The 26,800-nt window shown below is 39.2% G+C and overlaps 1 protein-coding gene across 1 annotated transcript in view; it reads right to left on the bottom strand.

The window, feature by feature from the left end:
• Positions 1-255: 255 nt before the first annotated feature.
• The window catches only part of LOC122801270 (extracellular calcium-sensing receptor-like), a 151,523-nt gene continuing 124,978 nt past the window's right edge, over positions 256-26,800 (bottom strand). The window contains exon 5 of the mRNA XM_044070820.1: positions 256-1,169. Within this exon, the coding sequence (XP_043926755.1) occupies positions 256-1,169 (914 nt within the window). The remainder of the gene's footprint in view (positions 1,170-26,800) is intronic.

A 26,800-nucleotide genomic window follows, 5' to 3' on the forward strand; every position in this document is an offset into this window, starting at 1 on the left:
GCCTGATCTCACCTCTATCATCCTGCCAGTTTCAGTTGGGTACTCTCGATCACTATTCTTTGCTGCTGTTGTTAACATTCTTTTGTATCACTGTCCATTGCAATCTATGAGCACAATAAAGCAATTGTTCAAACATATTGTGTAACACAATAAAGGTCTTTGCTAAATAATTTTGTTTTCAGCTGTTGATGCCTTTATTGAAGTTATTAATAATTTACCATACATTACGGCCTACTCATGCATTTGATAAAGGTCCTATATATTGGTAGAATTTGTGCTTCCTGTTAGGTATTGTCTAGTGTTTAAATGGGGTTTCAGAATAAGGATGTAACATTTGGGACTGAACATACAAACTATTGTTCCAGCCCCGGACACAATGATGGCAAAAATCTCTACAGCCACCATATACTTTCCTTTTGTGCTGAGATATGCTGGTATGAATGACAGCCAAACACTAACAAATAGAATCATGCTGAAGCTGATAAATTTAGCTTCATTAAAACTATCTGGCAATGTCCTCGCTAGAAAAGCCACAATAAAACTAACACTGGCCAAAAGGCCTAGGTATCCCAGCATACAGTAGAACATGATTACTGAACCCTCATTGCATTCAAGTATAATTTTATGTTCTTCATTCTTCATGTTCAGGTCAGGAAATGGAGGAGAAGTTGTCAGCCAAATGATACATATGATGACTTGCACAAGAGTACCACACAACACAACATAGTAAGGAGTTTTTGGGCCTGCAAATTTCCTTAACTTGCTGTCAGGCTTTGTTGCTTTAAAGGCAATGACTACAGTAATGGTTTTAGCTAATATCCCAGAAATTGAGATGGAGAATATTACTCCAAATCCAGTTTGACGAAGCAGACATGTCACTGATTGTGGTTGACCAATGAACATCAAGGGACACAGGAAGCACAAGACCATGGAAATGAGAATAAGATAACTAAGTTCACGGTTGTTGGCTTTCACAACTGGAGTGTATCGATGTCTAATGAAGGTGCACAGGACAGAAATGGTAATTAGAGAAGAAAATACTGTGGCACTGGTCAGAGATGCGCCAAGTGCATTTTCATATGAAAGAAATTCAACAAATTTATTGATACAGGCATCCTGCTTCTCATTTGGCCACTGGTCTTCAGGGCATCTAAAACAGTTACTAGCACCTAGGGAAAAAAGAAAAAAAAATAATAGTAACTGAAAAAGAAATAATAGCATCTTTCTAGTACACATCTATCATGCCTTGATACTTTTAAATATACTTGCACAAAGGTATTTGCATGATTTACAGTAGTTACCTGGATCGAAAGTTAGTTATTTGTTACATTATTTTCAGTAGTATTTGCAAGATATTTAGTCATTTCTCCTTTATATAACACATGAACATATTGTTTATGATTTGTTTTTCTTTCACTAAACCCAGCTTGATAACTTTAAACCAATTATATGTTTTGACTTCATAAAAAAATGGTAGTAGGTGAACACATAAATTATGTAGTTTTATATCTCATGTTATAGGCAAATACAAGAAAAATGGAAATAAACATGCAGTGTGTGAAAATGGTTCAAATTGAAATACAGTACCTTATCGGAGAACAGAATTTCTCCAACAGGGTATTAATGTTTGAAGAGAGTCTGGTATCAAGTCCACTACATCATGGCAGCATATTAAACCAATGTGATGCATGGACTAAGAAAAAAAAAACAGCCACCATTTTGTTTACACTTGCTATGTGCAGTAGTTTAGCAAACATAGAAAAAGTAAAATAAAGAAATAAAATAAATCAGTTTAGAAAAGTAACATGCAGTTCAGTTACAAGGACTTGTCATTTACCTTCCCCTCAGTAAATACAGTTTAAAAAACACATTTAGTAATCTTGAGAAAAAATAAGTAGTGTAGCAATCGTGTGTGTGAATAGAACGAGAGATACTGAGTGCGCATATGTGTGGATGTGTGTGTGTGTGTGTGTGTGTGTGTGTGTGTGTGTGTGTGTGTGTGTGTGTGTGTGTGCATGTGTGTGAGTGCGTGAGTGAGTGAGTGAGTGAGTGAGTGAGTGAGTGAGTGAGTGAAAAAGTGTGTGTGTGTGTGTGTGTGTGTGTGTGTGTGTGTGTGTGTGTTTGTGTGCGTGTGTGCATGTGTGTGAGTGAGTGAGTGAGTGAGTGAGTGAGTGAAAAAGTGTGTGTGTGTGTGTGTGTGTGTGTGTGTGTGTGTGTGTGTGTGTGTGTGTGTGTGTGTGTGTGTCCGCTAATGCAAGAGAGAGTTTGTGCATATCTGTCAAATTCTTTGTTACAGAATTCTGAACAAAGCCAATAAGAGGGAAAATACATACAACATCAAGAAATATTTCAATTTTTAAAAATGACATCAGTTCACTTAAAAGGTAAGTAGATATTAATACAGTAAGAGGTCTTGCATCAGCATGCTTTTTGTAAACAATAAGAAGTATAAAATGATAATGGTTAGATTTATTGAGTGAGTGTAGTCCTCAGAGTTTTGCCAAAAAAAAAAAAAAAAAACATTTTTTTTCAAAGACAGAGCAAAATTATGAAGCAAGATCAAGAAGGACATTCTAAAACATTTAGGACAACATAAAGTTGTTTGTGCATGTGTGTGTATACGGGGGGATTGCAGTGCTTTGTACAGTATGTATTTTTTTTTCATTTATTTGATCATAATGAGACATCTGAGGTATATACAGTCAAGAAAGTGTCTGTATATGGTTTGCGTGTGTGTGTGTGTGTGTGTGTGTGTGTGTGTGTGTGTGTGTGTGTGTGTGTGTGTGTGTGTGTGTTCTTGTGCATGTGTGTCTGCATTGCATTTGTGTCTAGTGGGTGTGAGTTTCTGTATATCTGTGAGAGATTGTTTCCCTGCCTATGCATCTGTGTGTGTGTGTGTGTGTGTGTGTGTGTGTGTGTGTGTGTGTGTGTGTGTGTGTGTGTGTGTGTGTGTGTGTGTGTTTGTGTGTGTGTGTGTGTGTGTATCAATGTGAACTTCATTAAACAATTGTAAATGACTGAGGAAGTATTTTACTAGTCGAAATGGCTCATAAGAGGGTGAAAGTTTTCAGAAAATCTCAAGATGGTTTAATATTATTTAAGTGGGGATATAGTCTTTTGTGTTTGGTACTTAATGCTTAATATGATCCACTTTTGCTTAGTCAGTCTTGAGTACATTACTTCTGTTAATAATAATGCTATATTTAAGTTAGAGGACCTACACAATACTGACCACATGCCGCAGCAGCATGAGAGTGATTATTCAGAACCGTGGCAAGATACTGGCTTGAAAGTAAGACTAATTATGAGTAGTGCAGACATTCACATTCCTACTAATGGGAAGTACATAGCATATGACAGACAGAGTTTGCGTACAACAATGTTTTTAGTGTACTTGCTGAGTTAGAAAATAACCTTTATACCACCTTTATTAAAATAATAGTAAGATAACCGGGCTTCTGAGTAAAAAGTGGCTGTAAGTATCACCAAGCATATACAACTTAAACATAAAAAACATAAAACATTACAATCATTACAGGTTATAAAATAATCATATTATAAATGAATCAAAAGTGAGTAATGCTCACAAAAGAAAGTGAAGAATGCATTACTATCTTACTGACATTGTCTGTACTATCACATGCCTGAGTAGCATAACTTGTGCAAATATTCCATTCAGCAAGACTTCTACAGTGAATGGACCAAGGACAAGTGTGAAACCATGGTTATAGTGCCCCATAAATACAAAATGTTAGACTTACAAACTGAGTATATGTACTCTACTTTCTCTACCTCAGTGTGCCAATGCTGATGTGGCAAATGCTGCTAATCTTGTCAATAATTCATGGCAATGCCATGGTTTTTGTAGTTAAGTTCTAGAGAGGGTGCTGTCTGTGTAAAATTAGAGGCTCTAATGTCAAAATTTTAATAGTACAAGATATCAGAGTTGATAAATCATCACAGTGAATCTTTTTTTCCCCTTTATGCTTTTTGCGACACTTGGCACTATGCATCAGTGACTGTCAGCAGTGACTATCAACTAATGACCATTAACCTCTCAAGGCAAAAGCTCAAATATTTATTTGTCATGCACAAAGACTTAACCATCTATAGCATAAATGAAATGAGTACTAGAGTGCTTTAGTCAGCACTATGGACAGTACTAAGTTGTGAAAATACACTGTGCTAATGAAGTAAGTTTTGAGTGACAGCACAAGTAATGCAGGGTTTGAATTTAGATTACAGATAGTTTTTTGAAGTATCAGAATAAACTATCATCAGTGACTTTTATTGGTAATTGAACAGAAAGTACAATTGGCAAGTTGCAAATTGAAAGTTCCAATATAACTCTGTATAATAGATGCTAAGTTAACTGTACTGTCTGTGTAGTTCACTAAATGTAACAATGATCGAACTTAATTTAAAATGCTTACAGTTAGTGGAAAGCGAATTGGAATAAACGCCTCAGATAATTGATGGTAACCATCCAAATTGATAGCCAAAAGCAAATTTGTGTTGGACAATAACTGTCTGTTAAGATAGCAGCTGTTAGAGTTTCACGCCTTCTGCAAACAGTTTACTGTAAAATAGTCAGTGAAACACACCGGCTGTTTAGATCCCAGTAAATTTTTGAGTTAACAGGTCAGTTTTCACCTCACCTAACAGAAAATTGTTCCACAGTTAAAAAACACAAGCTATTATGTGTTGAAGTTCGGTCTTCACCTCATTACAAATGGAAAGAGCTGTCCAAAATGCACTTTTGAAAGGACCACAGCGATATAATCTTGTAAATACGAACACTTTATTGACAAAAAACTGGCAAGCGCTTTCACCTTGTAGGCTTCCTCAGGCCAAACATATCACAGAGCTTTGACATATATATATATATACTTTAGGTCTGTGTGACATCACTTCCCTTGTGCTTGACTCACATTCAAATATTTAAAGCAACACTAACTATATAAAAAATGTGTATAAAATGCAGAGTATAATGTTGGTCGACTATGATGAGCTCAACATATACTACTTAAAATCAATTGTATAATAATAATAAATAAAAAGTGAAGTGTTTAATGTTAGTCCTGATATTTTTAAGCTTTATATTTCTTAAAATGCAACTGAGTGCAGGGTTTGTACCGACATGTTATGCCTAGAGAAGTATTTTAGTCATCTATCCATTAACATTGATTGGTTTTATAATCTTGAAATTGTTTGCTTGGCACAGCTACTCCTACTTGGTACAAGTTTAACAGTAGGCTTTTATTTTGTTTTATAAGGGTTTATTTAAAAAAAAAAACGCTTACTTGATGTTATCTTAAATAATCCATCTTAGCATAGCAGAGGGTGTTCAAATTTAGAATAAAAGTATGACATTCATATTTATATTTTTATTTATTATTATTATACAATTGATTTTAAGTAGTATATGTTGAGCTCATCATAGTCGACCAACATTATACTCTACATTTTATACACATTTTTTATATAGTTAGTGTTGCTTTAAATATTTGAATGTGAGTCAAGCACAAGGGAAGTGATGTCACACAGACCTAAAGTATATATATATATATATATGTCAAAGCTCTGTGATGTGTTTGGCCTGAGGAAGCCTACAAGGTGAAAGTGCTTGCCAGTTTTTTGTCAATAAAGTGTTTGTATTTACAAGATTATATCGCTGTGGTCCTTCCAAAAGTGCATTTTGGACAGCTGTTTCCATTTGTAATGAGGTGAAGACCGAACTTCAACACATAATAGCTTGTGTTGTTTAACTGTGGAACAATTTTCTGTTAGGTGAGGTGAAAACCGACCTGTTAACTCAAAAATTTACTGGGAACTAAAAAGCCGGTGTGTTTCGCTGACTATTTTACAGTAAACTGTTTGCAGAAGGCGTGAAACTCTAACAGCTGCTATCTTAACAGACAGTTATTGTCCAACACAAACTTGCTTTTGGCTATCAATTTGGATGGTTACCATCAAATATCTGAAGCGTTTATTCCAATTCGCTTTCCACTAACTGTAAGTAAAAAACTGAAACAGGAATAGTGACTGTTGCTCTGCCAAGGTGTCTTGCCATTTTTTAACTAACAAACCTTACTGTTATTATCGAGACACTAAATATAGCAGCTATTTTTTACCTGATTCTTAATTTAAAATGCACTTGCATATGTATGTTGTAACACATATCTGTTGCCCATTATTGGTATGAAATATAAGTCATTACAATTAGAAGCATTAGGTGTGTAGTTAAGTATGTCATGAAAAGTATGCATAGTCCCTTTCATCAACATGTCTTACTGAGATATCTAAAATCAATGCAAAAGAAAATGTTTTACAGGAATAATTAATTGCCACAATATATAAATCCAGTAACATAACAACTCAAGGTCAAACACATAAAGGCTTATAAGAACTATATAAATTTCCAGTTATGTTTAAATAGGTACACCTCAGCTTACAGCCAGAAAATATTTCTCCTGTGTCATTAACTGTTCATATGCTGAATACAATTGTTCAGCTTCAGATTTCATCACTTTTTCAGTTTCCAGTTCTATCAGTCACAGTTTGCAAAATGTATGCCCCAAAAAGCAATTATATCCCAGTTTACATTAATGAATTTAATAACAACACTGAAAAAATCTAACATAATTGAAAATGTTATGTCATAATTGCTTGATACATTACCATCTACCATAGAGGGCATATCCAGGGGTGCCAATATATAATGTCAAATGCAAATCAGATAGCGTCATTAAAAGCATTTGATGAAGTCACTGTGGAACATGTTGAAATGCACTGAACATCACATATGGCCAAGTCTCATTGCTATATTTCATACCTGAAGTGTGCATTGAAGTAATCATACCCATATTCTCCCCAGGTCATTTGTGTGTTTTCTGCCACACAAATGCAGTTGGCAACATTGTTGGTAATTGTGCACAGGCTGCTTACGTAGGGATCTGAATTGATCTGATTGGGTGATAGCAGCATATGTCCGAGCAAAAAGGGGATCACAGTGGTGCAGCAGTTAGTGTTGTTGTCTCACAGCAAGAAGTTCTCTGTTTTGACTTTCAACTAGACTGCCTTCTGTGTGGAGTCCTCATGTCTTCCCTATCTTCATGGGGGTTTCCTCCAGGTGCTACAGTTTCCTCCCACATTCCAAAGACATGCATATGGAGTGTTTCTCCCCAGGCCTCTGCAGAAAATGGGCGCTGTCCCAGCTATACCTTACTGATAAATCTTAAAATAAAATAAAATAAATGGCATAAGATGTAAATTTGGGAGCTGGAACAGTCTTAAGAAAATGAATAATATGAATGTTGAGGATACTATAAAGCCTAGAAGTTAATGTAGTGGATTGAAATCATGAACTGTTGACAAACTTTTACCTGCAGTCTAGGGAATAATTCTCACAAACTTTATCTGCATCCTAGTCCAGGATATGATTCTGACAACCTTTGTCTGCATACCATGTGACTTTGAGCAGATTATTTGACTAGACAATGCTATGTGGTTTTGGAGAAGTTTCGATTGTCTCTTAGATGGTCTCCTTGACAACATGCTGATGACTACTTCTGAACCTAAAGACAAAACATATGTTTTAATGCATGGAAACTGCTATGTGGGGAGATGAATTTAAATCAGATTTTTGTTACACAATAGTTGGTACATATTAGTTGAAATGGGAATATATGAGCTTTTTTAAGGTAGAAATGTGTATAGTATAATTGTATAAATACTAACTTGGGTTCCCCTCTGAAAAGAAGCTACTATATTAGTGACACTAATGTGGTCAATAAAAATAAAAAATACATTTGTTTATAGTAAGATTATTATACACTTGCATTTAGCTTTATATAAATTGTGGTTGGTGGCAGCTGTAGATGACAGAGCAGGTGCTATGATTTTGCTTGTGGAAATTGAACAGCCTTGATAAAGTTAATAATGAAAGTGTTGTGGAGAGTTTCAAGTCTGGTGATCAGTGAGGTGGATTAAAACTGTAGTCTATTAAAAGTGTTTTTGTTCCTGTGATGTAGGGCTTAATTTCTGTGGCCCTTGTCTGCCTGCTGTATGCTACTAAGGAGCTTAACTTGTTAATTAGTGCCCTGGGGCTTTTGGAAAAAAATGTCATAATCTGCTCAGTGGCAACCTTGACTATATACCTGTTAACTACCTATGAACCTAACGTTTAAACACATGTTCCAATAAGACATAAACCAATATATAGTCATAAGAAGAAAGAAAATAGATTCTGTCTTCCTTTTTGACCATTTTATTCAGATGATAGTTATTTATATATATATATATATATATATATATATATATATATATATATATATATATTCGCACACATAAGCAAACACATATTATGGAGAGATATCATAACTGGATGTAAGAGAGTAAAAATGAATAAGAAGGAAGTTTGAATTAGATTTCTATTCAACCTAGCAACCATGAGTTCTATGGTAGGAAATTGGTTTATTTATCTTTAATATACTTAATTCTTTGTACTTTGTGTTTTTGTGAAACACAATTAGCTTTCAGACAATAGTTTTCATTTAATTTTTACACAATCATTATTCTATTGATCTGGGTTGGGGTTTATATAATGGTTAAGGTTTATACTTTACTACAATGCCCCATTTGGAATGTATCTGACCCGACACTTGCAGCAGCTGGAGAGGCCACAAAAGTTCCTCACCAAAAGGATAAAGGGTCTCAAAAATCTGTCCTATGCTGCCCGACTGAAAGAACTCCAGCTCTATTCAGTCGCTTACCGCTTGCTCAGAGGTGACCTTTGCCTAACATACAAGGCCATGTCAAACCCAGATTTGATGAATATGCTTCACCTCAAAAAATCTAGATCCATCAGAGCCACAAGGGTGGGAGACTTAAACCTTGACACAGCTATTAATAGGACGTGCTGGAGGGATAGATTCATCACCCAAATACTCCCTATGCTGTGGAACAAAATCCCGGTACATGTGAGGCAGAGCACCTCGCTGGCCTTGTTCAAGAGAAATCTTGACCAATGGATGGGAGATCGCAGATATACCCCAGGGATTACCTCAGTGTCACTGCTCGACAGAGGCACAGCAAAATAATGGGTATAGTTCCCCATACTAAAGGGGTGGCGTAAGCCACAAAACGATGGGCTAGGCTTGTAAATGCCCTCGGGCAGATAGCCTAGTATGAACCTATGAACCTATGAACCTATGAACCTGTACAACGTGTTCCATTTGATTCTCACCTTTGAAAGGATGATTGGCTTGGCTTAAAAGCTAGACTATTACTTACCTATGAACCTATGCGGATCATACAATAGTAGTTAGTGGTAACGATATATGTTTATGACTGATATAAGGTATGTCCTCTAAAACGTGCTTCTTTAAATATTAAGGGCCACAACCATGGCAATCAGAGAGGCAGTTTGCTCATATATTTAAAAATGAATAAAATACAAATGGCTTTTTTAGAAGAAACTTATTAATTGCATGTTTATATTAACAGATTAAATAGAAACAAATATATAACAAAATCTAATTATAAATGTTGAATATATAGAATGTTGAAATCAGGAAAGCAAATCCAAAATTGAAATAAGCAGGGGAATACAGTTATTTTTTCATGGAAATGGTAACAAGTTAATGTATGCATGTATAGTCATAGCACTTTAGATTACCTGTGCAAAAATGCTTTATTCATAGAACAAAACCACTGAAGCATAGAAATGGCTTTCCTGGAAAAGCTTACTCCTACTCTGCCATAGATTGTTGTGAGGGAACGTTCTTCAAGTAGGTTCAAAGGTCTAGTGTGACTTCTTGTTTCTTCAGACTCAAGCAGAGTAATGTTGCTGATTTCTGCATGATTGAATACAGCTGTTGACCTCTCCAAAATGTTTAAAGAAGTCCCCAGGCTGTCTACCTTTCCTGACTGAAAGTCTACAGTGAAATCTCCCGCTGAAAGCAAGGAGAACCTAACCTCTGCTAGAGTGCAAAGTCTCACTTTAAGCCTTAGACAGGACATGCATGTTCCTCTGCTGAAACAGTCCCCAGGCCGTCTACCTTTCCTGACCTGAAAGTCTACAGAGAAATCTCCCACTGAAAGCAAGGAGAAACTAACCTCTGCTAGAGTGCAAAGTGTAGGTCTACATACTACAAATATGTTTTTACTGTTAAATAGCATAACCTCTGGCTAGCGCTAACACACAGACATCTCTCCTTAGGAGCGTACTCGCTTGAGCTCTCATAGTTAACCTTTCCACCCTAGGGCATCAATCCCCCTACAGAAGCCACTAGGTGGCAGTATAATTCAAGAATTCCCTCCCCACACATTGCCTAGTTGCACATTTAAAAGTCCAATTTTTCAGGACTACTTGCCCCTTGCTTACAACTCAAGTACAAGCAGCATGTTAGGGCAATAATCAAGGGATTTCCCCTAAAGGAATAAGAGAACTACTTAAATATAAATCTATTTTACTTAATATTAAATAACACACAATACTGACTGCAAGTGTGTCGCAAACACCAGCCATTCCTGGTAAACTGATAGTTTTTCTTGCAAGAACAGGGGGCTCATTTGGTACCTGCTCCATTCGCCCTCGCTACGCTCGGGCTCACTCCACTCCCCTGCCCTATCCCATTCCCACCCACCCCCATATCAATTACCTTTATACCTTTACACCACACCCATAGTTGACTACATCCCCCCTAACTTCACCACTGGGCCTATCACCTAACCTAACCAATCATTCACACCTACTGCTATCAGCAGTCTGCAACACACCCCACCCTCTCCACATTATAGCATCTACCATCCTAATAAAACCCAAACATGCCTACATTATCAAAACCCTATAAAACAACACTACTGCTATACTCCATTTACTTACCTACCCTAATACTGCTATCACTCACTACTAGCTGTCATTACCAATACAACTGCAGGCTGATAATCCCAAACAAAGGGACATCTCTCCACACACGCAACCACACACCATACACTCAATTACACCAATTCCACTACCAAGCCATCACTATGCACCACATACTCAAGCAGCTCTCAACTCAGACACACAACTACTACTTTAAAATATATAAAACTCATAAACAAATTAATAAAACTTTAGTTACAACTACAAACTTCACTCATATGTTGAGGAGACATACACCCTAACCCAAGCCCATCAGTCCAAAGCCCACCAGCCTCCAATACAACTTTTACCCATCCCCACCAACCTAATAACTCACTTCTAATCATCACTCTTAATGTTAGAAACATCTTAAACAAAGTTCATGACCTCCATGCCCTACTAGGCTTTTATCAACCAGACATAGTAATACTAACTGAAATCTGGCTAAGGCCAGAAATCCATAATATCAACATTACAGCACCTGGCTACAATATAATTCACAAAGGAAGGATAGGAAAGAAAGGTGGTGGTGTTGCTATAATATATAAAGATCACCTCATCTTAGAAAGGCTAGACATCACATCCCCAGAGCTAGAAAATACAGAACTCATCCTAACCAAACTAAAAATTAGCCCAAACAAACATATAAACATCATAGGATGCTATATTCCCCCAGGAAACAATATCCCCACCACTGAAAAACTACTTGACTGGACAACTAATTCACTTCCCCATGAAACCATAATACTAAGAGACCTAAATATAGACTGGCTCAACTGCTCCAGTCAAAACCCTCTATTTCACATAAACCTTCATGGCCTTATCCAACTTATTTCTACCCCCACCAGAACAGACAAAAGAACCAAATACCAATCCATACTAGATTGGATACTTGTATCTCACCCCTCCTGAATAACACAAGCAGGATGTCTGCCAGATGCCCTTAGTGACCACCAAACTACATTCATGCTTAGAAGCAAAACGTCTCAACTGCCCCAAGTAGCCATCCGAGTGATTAGGAACAAAAAACAGTTTAATGTAACTAAATTTAACACTGATCTAAAGAAATGCAACTGGTTCCCCCTGAAAAATTTACCTCTCGAAGAAGCAGTACATCACTTTAATACCACTTTTATAAGTATACTTAACCAACATGCCCCCTCTAGAACCAAGACTAAATATGCACCATGGCTAACCGTAGAAACTAAAACACTACTCAGAAAACAGAAACAAAGCTTGGACAAACTATCACAAAACCAGAAGCCAACTAGACAAACAAAAGTACCTAGAACTTAGGAACAAAACCAAACAGCATATTAAAACCGACAAAATCTCATACTACCAAAAAATACAGACTAAACATATTAACAACCCCAAAAAATTCTGGTCAGCAGTCAACTCAGTCTTACAACCAGGGAAAACATTCACCCCTACTCCCAAAACAAGCAATAGCCAAGACAATATACCCACTCAGTTCAACAAATATTTTACAGAAACTATACAAACCTTAGCTGGCAACCAACCAAACCATAATACCCCCACCCCAACAACATTACCTTTTCCAACTAAAACAAATAACAAAAACCACAACTTTAGCTTTAACCCAGTCCCAACCAAAGTCATAGAACAACTACTCTTAAAACTAAAACTGACATCCACAGCAGCTGATAATTTACCTTCCGAATACCTTCAACTAGCTGCTCAAGCTATAGCCTACCCAGTGTCCATCCTAATAAACAGATCTATCTCTGAGAACAAAGTACCCCAACTTTGGAAAATATCATATATAACACCATTGCACAAAGGGGGTAGCTCTCTCGATCTCAATTACTACCGACCAATAGCCATACTACCACCCTTAGCAAAAATCCTTGAAAGAGCTGTGCACATGCAATTGATGAAATACCTCCTTGATAACCAACTTCTAGCCCCACAACAACATGGATTCAGACCTTTCCACAGCACATCCACTGCCCTCACATCATTCAGCAACACCGTCAACAACCATAGAAACAATGGACTATTAGTGTCTGCTACACTCTTAGATCTTTCTAAAGCCTTCGACATGGTCAGTCACCAAAAATTGATCAACACTCTGTCCACCCTAAACCTCAACCCCCCCCAGTTATCTCATGGTTCACAAACTATCTAGATGGCAGACAGCAAGCAGTAAAATGCAAAACCAACTCTCTCCCCTACTACCTGTAACATTTGGGGTTCCTCAAGGCTCCATCCTTGGCCCCCTACTCTTTACCCTATTTACTAACCAACTCCTCACAAACATTACAAACGCATCAGTGGTACAATATGCAGATGACACCACCATAATATGCGCAGCCAACACCATTGACCTCCTCCAATCCCAAACCCAAGAATGCTTCTCTTTAGCAGAAGCCTGGATCTCTAACCACAACCTTATTCTCAATCCCACCAAAACTAAACTAATAATCTTTAGCCCACACAGAAAAACACTCCCTTTACACAACCTCACAATATCCTCACACAACAACACCATCATTTCCACCACCAATCAGGCCAAACTATTAGGTGTGGAAATTGACAATCACCTTAGATTAGATATTCACATCTCCCAGACCATTAAAAAAGTCCATAAAAAATTAGGGCTACTCTATCGAAACAAACAATTCCTCACCAACCACTCCAAAATCACTATAGGCAGAACACATCCATTATCCACATTACTATATGCATCCCCCATGATGACCAACCTCCACAAAACAGACCTAAACAAATTTGACAACTGTTATAATAAGATAGCTAGATTTGCCATAGAATCTTCCCCAAGAACACACCATTGTGACAGTCTTATTAAACTACAATGGCTCGAATTCCCACTACTACTCCAGTACAAACAGCTTACACTCACCCACAAATTACTCCACCACGCATAAAAAACACCATCCCTTCAACAACTAATTGAGCACTACAAACCCACCAGATCCTTAAGGTCTAGTACACAATACCTCCTTAAAGTAACCAAAATTTACAATGAGGCAGGTAAATCCACCTATAGTCACTGTATCTCCAAATCCTGGAACGCTCTCCCTGCCCAAATTACAGCCTCAAACTCATTAGCCCTATTTAAGAAACAGCTTAAAATGCACTTCTCAAATAACAGACTATGCTCATGCAATACCCATGGATAACTAGACAGTTTTGTTACCAAACTTAAAATTGTAGTCATATGTTATCTATAGACAATGTATTACAAATAATCATCATCTATGTCTCAATGAATGTACATGTTTGTCTTTAATACAACTCTTATTGTTTTATTGTGTTATTCTTTACTGTAATTTTGCACATGGAGCTTTTCTCCCCGGGCCTCCACTGAAAATGGATTTGTATCCAGTTGGACTTTCCCGGTCAACAAATGTAAAATAAAAATAAATTAAATAAATAAAGAAAGAAAAGGGAATGGATACATTTGTCTTATGGAGGAATTCTACTATAATGCCTTGGTTTATTGACTTGCACAGTGATATTAATGTTATGATATATATAACCATTCTTGAATATGAAAAAAAAATATTAACCTTAGCAAGTGTATACTGCATTCTGTGTCCTGGAACCAAATTGTATAGGGAATATATGGAAATCTTAACTCAAATGTGAAGGTATTTATAATAATGTCAGGAAACTTTATCTGCATACTTAAAGAAAATGATAATAATGCTATCAGCAAAAGTTGAATTTCCACATCAGCTAAGGCTTTATTAAATTTATCTGACTTAATTAACCTTGTAGATTATAATAACTTTTCTAAATCAAACTCTTTGTTTTATACTCATTAGTTATTATAGATTTGGTTCACAGTCAAGAATAAATGGAGTATACATTCCAAATGATTTAGTTTCAAAAATAGAAATAAGAATAAAGCTCCAGATAATGATGGCATGATTTTTAAACTATATAAAATACTGCATCACAATGCTTTGTCTCTTTTACAGAAAATATTAACAGAAATGAAAACATGCATCCATCACAGAAATATACAACAATTTCCTATTGCATTAAAACAGCATGAAGATCTCTTATCTATGCTCCCCTTATAGACCTATTTTATTACTGAATGGTGTTTAAAATTTATGTCAGTCATTGAAAATATATTAAAATTATTTTACCTACATTAGTAAAGGAGGACAAAACTGGTCATATATTAAATAGTTGGCACAGGATAACATTAAAAGAATAGTTATTATAATTGATTATGATAGTAACAATAAAAATATATAACTAATGTGGATCTAGATAAAGCCTCCAATTCATAAATCTGATATTATTAACTAATGTATTATAAATATACAAATCTCTTAATAGTAATCTACATCAAAATTCATTCTGGTATGTTAAACTAAGATTTTTTTTCTCAGGTAATAAAAATAAGTAAAGACACAAAACAATGTTGTCCCTTGTCTCCTTTGTCATTTGCTTTGGCTAATGGACTTCCAGACAATTATATAAAATCTAACAATAATACAGCAGAATTAAAAAATCCATAATCAATATACTTCTAAAATTCAGATACCTGCTAATGATATACTATCAACAATAGGCATTATCAGTTATTATGTAATAAATATAAAACTGCATTAAAATAGTCTGATCTGATGCCAGATCTAACATTCAGTCAGAGTAAAACTAGCAACTTACTAATTAACAGAGTTAAATTATTTGATTTAAACTAATAGCACATTTAAATGGGCTTCTTAAGAGATTAAATATTTAGTAGTTGCTGTTATATCCAATTGTTAAGAAAAAAACATCACCCAATAATAAAATTTATTTAGACAACATCAGTCAATAAGTAAATGCAATGAGTTTTTTGTTATTAAAATGGGTTAATTTTAATTAAAATGGTCATTTTAACCTAATTACTATACATTATATAGACACATTTTTTTCCTAAAGAGCACAAAGAACAACTTTGCAACTTATGTTTGAAACTCTTATGGTACCCAAACAAACCTATAATAGCTTTGGGACATCATGTAAGAAAATGGAAATCTAATTTAATGGGCTTTCCTGATCTACAGACATATGCTATAGATTCAGTTACTAAAACAGTAACTTTATGGTTAAGTTTTAATTATTCAACCAATTGGGAGTAATTGGGAGTATACTGCAGGAAATCATTTGGATAAATAAGGAAAATGTATCACTATGCCTATAAACAAATCTTAACTAATAGTACAAAATAGCTGTTAAAGAAATGCTTATTTAAACCACAAATAATTCCACAATCATATTTACATGAAATATACATTAAAAGCATTTAGACATTTAATATTTAAATACCTGGAGATAAAATCATTGTTTTTCAAATTATTGCATATAGAATTTATATCAGTATGTAAAAACAATCTGAACTTTCAAAAAATGCTAATTTTAAAATAGTAAGTATTTGAACTTTCTGAAATCAAACGTTAAGAGATATCAACGTACTTAACAATGACTACATAATTATAGCATATTATCTGGGTGTGGAAGACTACTTATAGTATGAATTAATACACAGATCCTAAATTCTAAAGTTGACTTAATGACACAGACAATTAAAAAAATATATATAGGTACATAGGTGTTTACTAGGCTAATAACCACACGGGCCTTTTTAAGCATAGCCATGCATCCCAAATCTCTGACAAGTTCTGATACCCTTGATAAGTGTAAGAATGGACCTGGGAGATTAACCATTTACAGGATGCCTGTTTGTATTACAGATATAGGAGCCAAGCCGGGGATGAATTTCCAGTTTCCCATCCAATTGTCCAAGTTGCACTTGAATTGGGTTAGTGAAGAACTATGCTTCACATGGATGGGGAGCCTGTTCCATAGACAGGGTAGTCTCTGGGATACATACCTATCTCTCCAGCAGGTCCTATTTATATCACAGGCAAGGATTAAATCTTTAGAATGGGTAATTCTGCTACTGTTTGTTTTGTTTTGTGGATATGGAGGAGGTCCATCAGAGTGGGGTCTGACAGTGCCCTGTATGCCAGGCATAGATCTCCCCTCAAAAGCCTGTAAGAGACAGAATACAGGGATAAGGCCTTGAGGTAGTCTGCAGAGGGCATATTACGTATGCCCTGTGTTTTTTTAGTGAGGAAGCTCTGTGGATGTTCCAGTTGTTGGATATGCTTGGTTATGTACATACCAAAAGGGTGCATTTTACTCAATGATGGGTCTGATGAATGCTGAATACAGTGGAAAAAATGACTTCCTTTGACTTAGATGCCATCCTTTGTTTATAAGTTATGGAACATAGAATGATTTCCTCACCACTGTAGGCACATGATGATCAAAGGCTAGATTACTATGTGTATCCCTAAATCTCCTACTACTGGTTCATCTCTAAGGGATGTGTTGTCAATATGACAGTTACTATGGATAGATGACTTCCCAAAGGATGCTATTATGCATTTCTTGGCATTTAGTTTTAGCCCATGGCTCTGACACCAGTTATTTGTCTGTGTCAGCTCCTCCTGGAGAACATTTGTATCAGTGTGAGATTCAATGACAGCTCCTAATTTGCAATCATCTGGAAATTTAGTCAGCCAGAGACCACTGAAATCGGCCTTGATGTCTAAGAAGGAAATGCAAAATGGAGTGGTCCAGGGACTGATCCCTGAGGGACTTCACTTGTTACTGGCCTCTTTGCAGAGGTGGAATCCCCAATTCTAACTTCCTGAGTACTGTCTGTGAGCCAGTTGGCCATCCACCGGGTGACATATGGGTTTGTACCTAACCTCTTAAGTTTGCTAACAATGCCCAAGTGTGGTATTATGTCAAATGTCTTGGCCAGGTCAAGGCAGACAGTATGAATGATTTTGCCCTTATCAATTGCTTTGGTGACCTGCTCAAAGAAGTTCACCAGGTTGACTAGGCATGATCTGCCCTTGATAAAACCAAACTGGGTCCAGTGTCTGGAGGTTTACTATATCTCTATTGATCGTCTCCAAGATAATTCTTTCTATGGTTTTACATATAAGACTAGTGAGACTTATGGGCATGTAGTTTGCCCACCTTTGTGCAGAGGGATGACTGTTGCCTTTCTCCATTCATGAGACATGAAGCCTGTTTGGAGGCTATGGTTATATAGTAATTCCAGAGGCCCTAATAAGTCAGGTTTCATGCTATTTAGAAGGCATCCCGGGATATTGTCTGGGTCCATTGATGCAGTGCTCTTGGTCTTAACATTAAGGACCTGTTCCCTAGTGATAGTAGGGGGAGTTATATTTGATGATATTTCCTGAGGGAAGGTTGAGGGGGAGAGAGGAGTAAAGCTGGACCTGAATTTATCAGCCTGGAGGTTTGCTATATCTTCTGTCTCAGTATAGGTGGCTCCTTTTACAAAGAGCTCTGCACACAATTGTGTACTGCCTTTCAGGTTGTGGACATAGCTAGAGAATGTATTGTGGTTGTCCTGGGACTGGGAGGCCAAACTTACCTCATATTTTGCTTTGGTAAACTTCATTTGTCATCTGAGTTGTTTGTTTAGTTTCATGAGAGTGCTTTTATCCATTTGGGTGCTGCACCTCATAATTTTTGTCATGATTTTCTTCCTCCTGTTATACATCCAATTGATTTTGTGATTCCACCAGGGTGGCTTGTTTTTTTAATTAGTTCTGTATTTCTTCCTGGTTTGTACAGCTGCCTCTATGCAGCTATTGACATGCTTGTACAGGGTTTCTGTGAACACTTCTGCATAGGCAGAAGTGTTCCCAGGGTTTATAGGGGTGTGAAATTTTGCCAGGTTCTCAATAGCAGGAGGTTAGCCTTAGAATAGTTCCTGAATATTCCCAGTTGAGCTGGAGGTCCAGGTTTTATTTTTACTTCAAAAGAGACCATTTTTTGGTCTGACCTTACCAGGGAAGGCATTACAGTAGGGGGTGTGCAGCACTCTCCCATATTAGTGAGGACCAGATCCAGTATGGTTGCACCCCTGGTTGGTGTAATGACTATCTGGTCCAGAGAGTTTGTGTTTACAAAATCCAGGAATCTCTGTGCATGTACATTTGATGTCATATAGGATTCCCAGTTAGTAGGATAATTAAAGTCACCCATGAATATGGTATTGGTTGGATGGTTAGTGTTTCTAATAAGTTTAAATACATTGTATGGGTTTCCTGGGTCATAGAGGGGGACCTATAGCTTGCAAGGAAGTTATATTGGATTTTACCTGTGGTGATTTGAACATGGAGTAGCTCAAGTGCATTGTCCTGTTTGACCAGCCTTGAAGTATATTTATTTTTGATGTAAATAGACACAGCTCCACCTTTAGTCCCTACCTGTGAAGTAGCTGGTCAAAATGTGTGGAAGGCATTACAACCTTGAACTGTTGGTGTGCTCTCCGGGGCTTTAAACCATGTCTTAGAGACCATACAGAAATTAGCATTCTCTAGGGTAAAGACAGCTTTAGTTTTTATTTTCAGAACAATAAAAAACAAATGAGACAGAGAGGTATGTTTACACAGAATATATGTATATAATAATAATTAAGAACTGTAAGTTTGATGACAATGATGACTGTTGGGAATCTGCTTTTCAAATAAGTGGTCTAACATTAACTATAATGGTTAAAATTATTTTAATATCCTCACAAAACTATATCATTTTACTTTAGATATTAGTCTCTTTACATTTTTAAATATACCATGTATCACTTCACATAGAATCTAAATTATAGATATTGTTTTTTAGATGTGAAAATGTTTAATAAAAACAGTTGAGAATGAGTTTTTGACTGAAAAGTTGTTCTACTTTTGGGGGGAGAAATAAAGGTTTCCTGTAAGTACTATGGTCTAATAGATTATATTAATTAACTATCTGATGTTGTTTAAATATCCATTTTCCAGATGTGTACTCAAGTCTCAATTCACAGTTCTCTAGAGCCTATTTGCAATAGACAGGAACAGTGACTAGAAAGAACTAGAATATTTACAGCAGCTATACACTATGTTACTGTTATGTCTTATGAACACGTCAGCTATTAAGATGCAAAATATAATAATATAATATAATTGCTTGATAAAACTGAACTCAGCAACAGAGAAATATTAGCATGTTCTGTGATCACTTCATGAGTGTTTAATGAATTTTTAGCAATGTATATAATAAGAAATGATGACACTGATGTAAGCAGTTATTTTGGTTTATGTTAATGTGTTTATTTTTGAATATACAAGTTCAATAAATATTAAAAAAAAAGAAAAAGATAAAGGTGATAACATGTCCTTTATCAGGCCACAGTACAATTACTGATACAGAATGATACATTTAAGAAAATAGGTTTAATTTAGTAAATAACAAGCGTTATCTAAAGTTAAAATATTTTAAAGAGTTGTTTCTAAATGAACTACAACAATTCTTAGACTTCAACAATAATGGTGATGTTTCTGATGAGATGCTATAAGACTCACTGAAAGCATCCCCGGGATTCATGAACCTTGCGCCAAGCGCCCGCATAGCGTCGGCGTTATAAAGCCAAATATGGCCACCGAGCGATTCAGGTATGAATCAATCCCACGTGCACTACCGGCGTGCGCCGGACCTGCGCCGCCCCCGGCGTAGGTATGCTAATCACACTGTGTGCGGTATTGCACCATGCAAATGAAGGCAAATAGCGATCCACGAAGTTGGGCAGGCATAGCGTAAGGGCACGGCAATGTAAACCAAAAAAAACGGTTTACATTTACCCAAACATGACCAAGGAGTAATGGAAGGCTGTCAACGTCAGGTATCATACAGGTGCAATATGCCAATGGCGAAAGGCACCGAGAATGTCCAAAGAAAACATGCACAAACTGTAAATAATGACATAAATGTTATGTATGCAGAAACCACAGCAGAACCCCCGGATATGTGCACAGAAGGTGCAAAACAATGAAATAATATGAGAATGTCCTAAAAGAGCAGTATAATACACATCAGCTGCACAGCCACCACACACCATAGTATGTATGGAAAGCCTCAACCCCAGCGCAAGGGTTGTCAAGGAGTGGCGGCAGTGTTTGGCGCCGTAACCATGTATTAGCAGTCAATGCCATGCAAATGAGGCAGATAATAGTGAATCGCAAAACCGGCGCCGGTGTAAGGATGGAGCAAACGGCGCAGCGGTAGTACACCGAGGAGTGGCCTACACGGGATACATGTCAATCGCAGAGGGGTGTGCCACTGTAGGAGGAAGCACATTGGAGGCCAGCAAACATGGGCTGTACAATGCACATCACAGCAGCAGGATCGGCGTGTGAGGAAATAGATGCGCTGAGAGTACATAATGCCCGCATAGATGCATGTGCACAAGGATGACTACGTTCCCCAACCCAGTCATGTGACGGCCTCCCCGTCAACAACCACGGATATAGGAAGGTAATGCAGAGAATATGAGGAAATGCGGAAGCAGTGTAATTGGAGCCATAATGAGCAATCAACACCAATCAGTCCAGGAAGGGCAAACGGCGGCAGCTGACAACTCTGCATGCAGACTCCTGCAAAACGGGAAAGGGGAGGCATAGGAATGCAAAGATAGTAGGGGATGTAGTAGAAATGCAAAGAGCAAAGAACCGAAATAGCACAGCCAAGTACAGAGGTAGCATAACGGCGGCAGACAAAATGCATCATATGCCATGTGCCTGCAGGATGCACTGCAGGCAATAGTAGGTGCAACGTGCAGAAACAGTAATGTAAGATGCAAAGCTAAGCCAATGCAGGCAACTGTAATGTAACACTAAAGGCAATACCGTTGCAGTTGCAACGTAAAACACCGAAGATAATCCACAGATACGGCTGCACAGACACACCCAATGACATCACCGGGTATACAGCACAACAGTATAAAGTGTGAATGCACACAACACACAGCGCGATTTCCCAAACGCCGCACCGTAGGGTGTAAACACACGGGGAACTTTTAATATGTATATGTTGGGTGCCGCCGTGGCCGTGATGCATAGGTATGTGTCAGAGACAGATGGAGTTGCAGAGGAGGGTGCCGACAACTACCGTAGGCCTCATAGGAGAAGGAGAGTGTTCAGACCAAGGGTGACCTACCAGGGGCTGCAAGACCTGGAGATAGTAGAGCGCTACAGGGTGGACAGGGACACGTTACAGCAAATAGTGGAGCTGTGCCGGCCACGCCTGAGAACAAGAGACAACAGAGGGGAGCCCATCCCAGTGGACACAAAGGTATGTGTGAGCTTGCGAATACTGGCTACAGGTACCTTTCAAAGGCCAACCGGGGATATAATGGGTATCTCACAGGCATCAGCATCCAGGGTACTACACCAGTTCCTGGATGCCATGTTACGACATGCCCATGAGTATATAAACTTCCCCAGATCTCAGGAGGAGTTGGCTAGCAATATGCGCCACTTCCACCGTGTGGCACAATACCGGAGGTACTGGGTGCGATAGACTGTATGCACATAGAAATCAAGTCACCGCCGGGAGCAGGGTAGACGCTACATAAACCGCAAGGGATACCCCTCCATCAATTGCCAGGTCGTGTGCAATGCGCAGGGCATTATCATGGATGTGTGTGCTGGCAGCCCTGGAAGCTACCACGACTCCCATATCTGGCATGTCTCACAGCTGTATCAGGTATTCACCAGGGGGGACATCACACAAGGTCACCTTGTGGGGGATGCTGGCTATGCACTGGAGCCGTGGATGATGACACCCATCAGAAATGCACACACACACATGCAAGAATGCCATAATGAGGCACACGCACAAACCAGAATAATCATAGAGCGTGTGTTTGGGATGTTGAAATCACGGTTCCGGTGCTTGGATACATCCGGTGGAGCCTTGCAGTACTCTCCAGGCACATGTGCCCACATATTCATAGTATGTTGTATGCTACACAATATGATTCTGCGGAAACAGCTGCTGCAGGGACATAACGGTGTAGGGCCACCAAGCCCGCCACAACTGCCAAGGCAAGCACAGGCACAGGGCATTCAGCGCCATGAACACACTGTGCCAGCCCCAGTAGGTAGGCGTGGCGTACCCAATATGCCTACGCCCTGGCAAAGAGGGAACGATAGCACATACTTTGACAGCGTAGGCCCCATGGACTGACACCTCCTTACCTGCACACACAGTGAAATGGACGCCACACAAACATGTCCGCCCGTAATGTGTACCGTATGGGTGGACCTATGTGTGACTCCAACAAAGGCACCACCCAAACACTGCACACCCAATAGCCAGCAGAGCATGGAACGCCAACACCTCAACCGCGCCGGTTCTACAGCAGACGGCGTGGCATATGCTGCCACTTCGCCGCAAGTCGACTACATATGTACTTATGTGCATACACAGATACGGAAATAGATATCAGTGCACACGTAGAAATATATGTACACATACACAGATATAAAGTACAACAGGTTAATATGGAACCCAGGGATGCAAGTTTACAGATAAGTAAGACGCGAAATCTCCACATAGTAAACATAGTGAACGACAACCCGATCATCCGGGAGGGTGGGCAGAGCAGGGAACGCCAGCCATGGAAATGTCAACCTGCATCAATACATATCCGCTGGTCGGGATGATCGCCAGGCCACGGTACAGTAACGGGATATGTGCGTGTCATATCCATAGGATATGAGTGCGGAGGTACACAACGCCGCCGGCGATGCGGCCAACGTAGGTACTATGTGCAACCGTCGGTGCGAAAGCGGCAATCATACCTGTCAAGTGTACGTCATTATGAGGAACGTACCTCATTTGGGGTCTAAAACAGTTCATGTTCCTCGCAGTTCCTCAAAGTTCCACATTGAAATAGTCTGTCACACATTCATTGTTAGGAATGTATTTAAATGAAATCCTGGTAAATAGAAATTAATCATAGTAATTCATTAAAGATTCTTCTATGTAAGTAAATCAGCATATTTTAACCATCCTATGACCTTCTTAGCTGAAGTTGTTAGTAAGCCATTGGTATGTGTTCCACAGTTTGCCCATTTGTTCCACATTATGAATGTGTGTGTTCCTCATTTTGGAAATGGAAGGTTGAGAGCTATGGCGGCAATATGTGTATGTGTGAGGTGAGGTTGTCATGTGTTCCGCTGTGTGTGTGTAATGTGTGTGCCACTGTAAAATGTGTATGTAGGTGACATGTCACAGGCGGAGTGTAATAACATGCGTAGGCATACAGTACAGGAACCATAGGCGTATGTACAGCAGTACCCACAAAGTAGTACTGACATCTCCTCAGTGGCTAGGCGCGTGGCGACGTAAAACGATGCAAAGCGGAAATGTCCCAGAATGTACCACAGGACCATAGCCAACAGGAGATGCAAAGGACGCATGTACAAACCATGACCGTATGTATGGCGACCATATGGTAAACTCAACACGATACGTCGGCAACGTTACACAGCATCAGGCATGTACAGCAAAAATACGAATGTGCTATCCCGGCACCGATCGTGGACACTTACGGTCCCGTAAATACCGCTGTGTGTTCCACGACCGTTAAGTAAGCAAGCGCCACACGAATAGGAGGCTACCGGTAGCATACAGGCCGTCCCAAGTACAGGACCACAATCACCGTAACTATCAGTGACAAAATGCCAATGGATAGTAGGCACGGACGAACATCCGCAGATATATAACCGATTTGAAGGAGGAATACGTGCAGGAAGCACACATGCAGGCGATACCGACACCACACGACATCAACAAAACAAACATTCCCAGAGCAACAGACAGGTAACCTGCAGCTCCGCAAGCAGGGATGGAGCACACACACAAGCATATCTTGTATGTATAAATGCAAGACCCACACCCCGTACCCGTCACCCACATCCGCAGATATACCCCATCGCACATATCAAAGGGATAACAGCCAAAACCGTAGCAAAAACATACATGCAGTCAATGACAGCGGCATACCCGCAACAAGCCGCGTGGGTAACACTAGCAGTAGCTGATGCATCCTTGCATCCGTTGTGTACAGGACTATAACAGCTATGTTACACATCTGAATGCACAACGCTATCGACAGACGCCGCCAGGACACGGACACCCACATGTCGAACAGAATACCATACCCAACACACACAATCCACGGCTAACACCACAGCGTAATGTACCTGACACCACACATAGCGTATGCAGTCACACAAACATGATACAATACATACCATCCCCACGAAGGTAGTGCAAATAACCAACGGCCACACGAGGAATGGACCAGGGCCTATTTTGCCGGGTAACGTACGAATGGAGGAGGATCACCAGTGATATGCGCATAACTACACACCGAGGAACAGCTATTGGTGTGATGAACCCACATGCCTCAGGTGACGAATAAAGGAAGACTCCTGGATATTCAAACCGTATGTTCATACCGAACACAAAGTGAATCGAAAGCAAGGAGTTAGAGGAAAATATTAACGAATACAGAAGCAAAGGCCGGAAAGGTATGTCGAACCCACGAGATGTACTGGTGTGTAACGCATGATACGTATGACTAATCTGCACTGTATGTGAACGATGTGTGTAAGTAAAGATACCTGTCCATCAGGCAGAGAGTGGTGAAAGGTGGTTATGTAATGCTAAGTCGCGGAGCATACCAATGACTGTGGACAACGTGTGCACAGCAGTGGGACAACATGTACACAGCCGTGATAACCCAAGGTCCGCCATAGGGATTCCAAACACAGAACAATGCCACCACCCACGCTGGTGCTGTCAGTGGATATCGAACAATGAAGTGCCACAGCAGGGGATAGGACATGTATGTATAGTGTCACAGCACACATGTGCATGGGCATATACCGTCGATGTCATACGGAATGTCGCCGACGCATGCACGTATCCTCGCAGTAGGGGTGACTATGTCAATTATGTGTAATGCAAAGCTGTCATGATGGATATGTTCAGAAATCATAGACAGTATCACAGGCATAGCATGCATGATGGAGGGATGGCCTAATGTTATGTACATAAACAGGATATGTATGGCCTGCACATATGGGACAGAGTAGTAGCAGAATAGGTACCGAAATGGAGGGAACAGCAAGTAACCATGTCCAAACGTTCCATAGCAGGTGCAATGTGTGCAACAATGATGTCCGGCAGGGCCGTGTGTAAACACATGTGGAATGGCTGAAGGGCAAAGCGGATAATGTCTGAGTTGATACCCTCTGTACCACACCAACCACCCATGCAATGGTATGACAGGTGGCCAGCATGTGGATGTGGTGTGCTGTGGCGCACAGAAGCCCAACAAGGGTGCCAGTAAAGGCATGGAGGTCGTCAATGAGTGTGTGAAGCATGTATGTGAGGATGTGGCCCAGTGCCATACTGAATGGCCCAGTCATGGGTGTACAAATGCAGCCCCATACGTGCAATGCAGTACCACCCATGTGTAGTGTGATAGATGTGGTAGTGTGGTGGTCAGGGTACACAATGTACATGAATGGGCTAGCAGTCAATGCAGTGTGCTGCTGCAGAGACATGTAACAGCCAGGTTGGCTGGATACAACAACTCACGGAGGTGACATTGGGACCGTGTTCTCGGACATAACGTGTGCATGGCAGTACTATGTATGTGTCCACAGGGTTAATACAATGTCCAGCCATGGATTGGAACCCTGTAGTGAGTGAGTGTGTATTGTTGGTAGGTACCCCATTGGCAGGCACGATGCCAGCAACATCTGTGTTGGCAATGCCTGCATGACTGTTGTATGCTGCATTGAATGTGGATGTAGCCAAACAGCAGAGACATACCAGCACACTCGTGAGGGCCCACACTGCAATGTATGGCAGTCATGTGTAGGTAGCTAGCTGTGGAGTATGTGATGCACCATGAGGACACACCATGACTGTCAAGTGACACACCACACACAT

Source organism: Protopterus annectens, chromosome 4.part1 (assembly GCF_019279795.1).
Source record: "Protopterus annectens isolate FY-2018-M chromosome 4.part1, PAN1.0, whole genome shotgun sequence".
Classification (NCBI taxonomy): Eukaryota; Metazoa; Chordata; order Ceratodontiformes; family Protopteridae; genus Protopterus; species Protopterus annectens.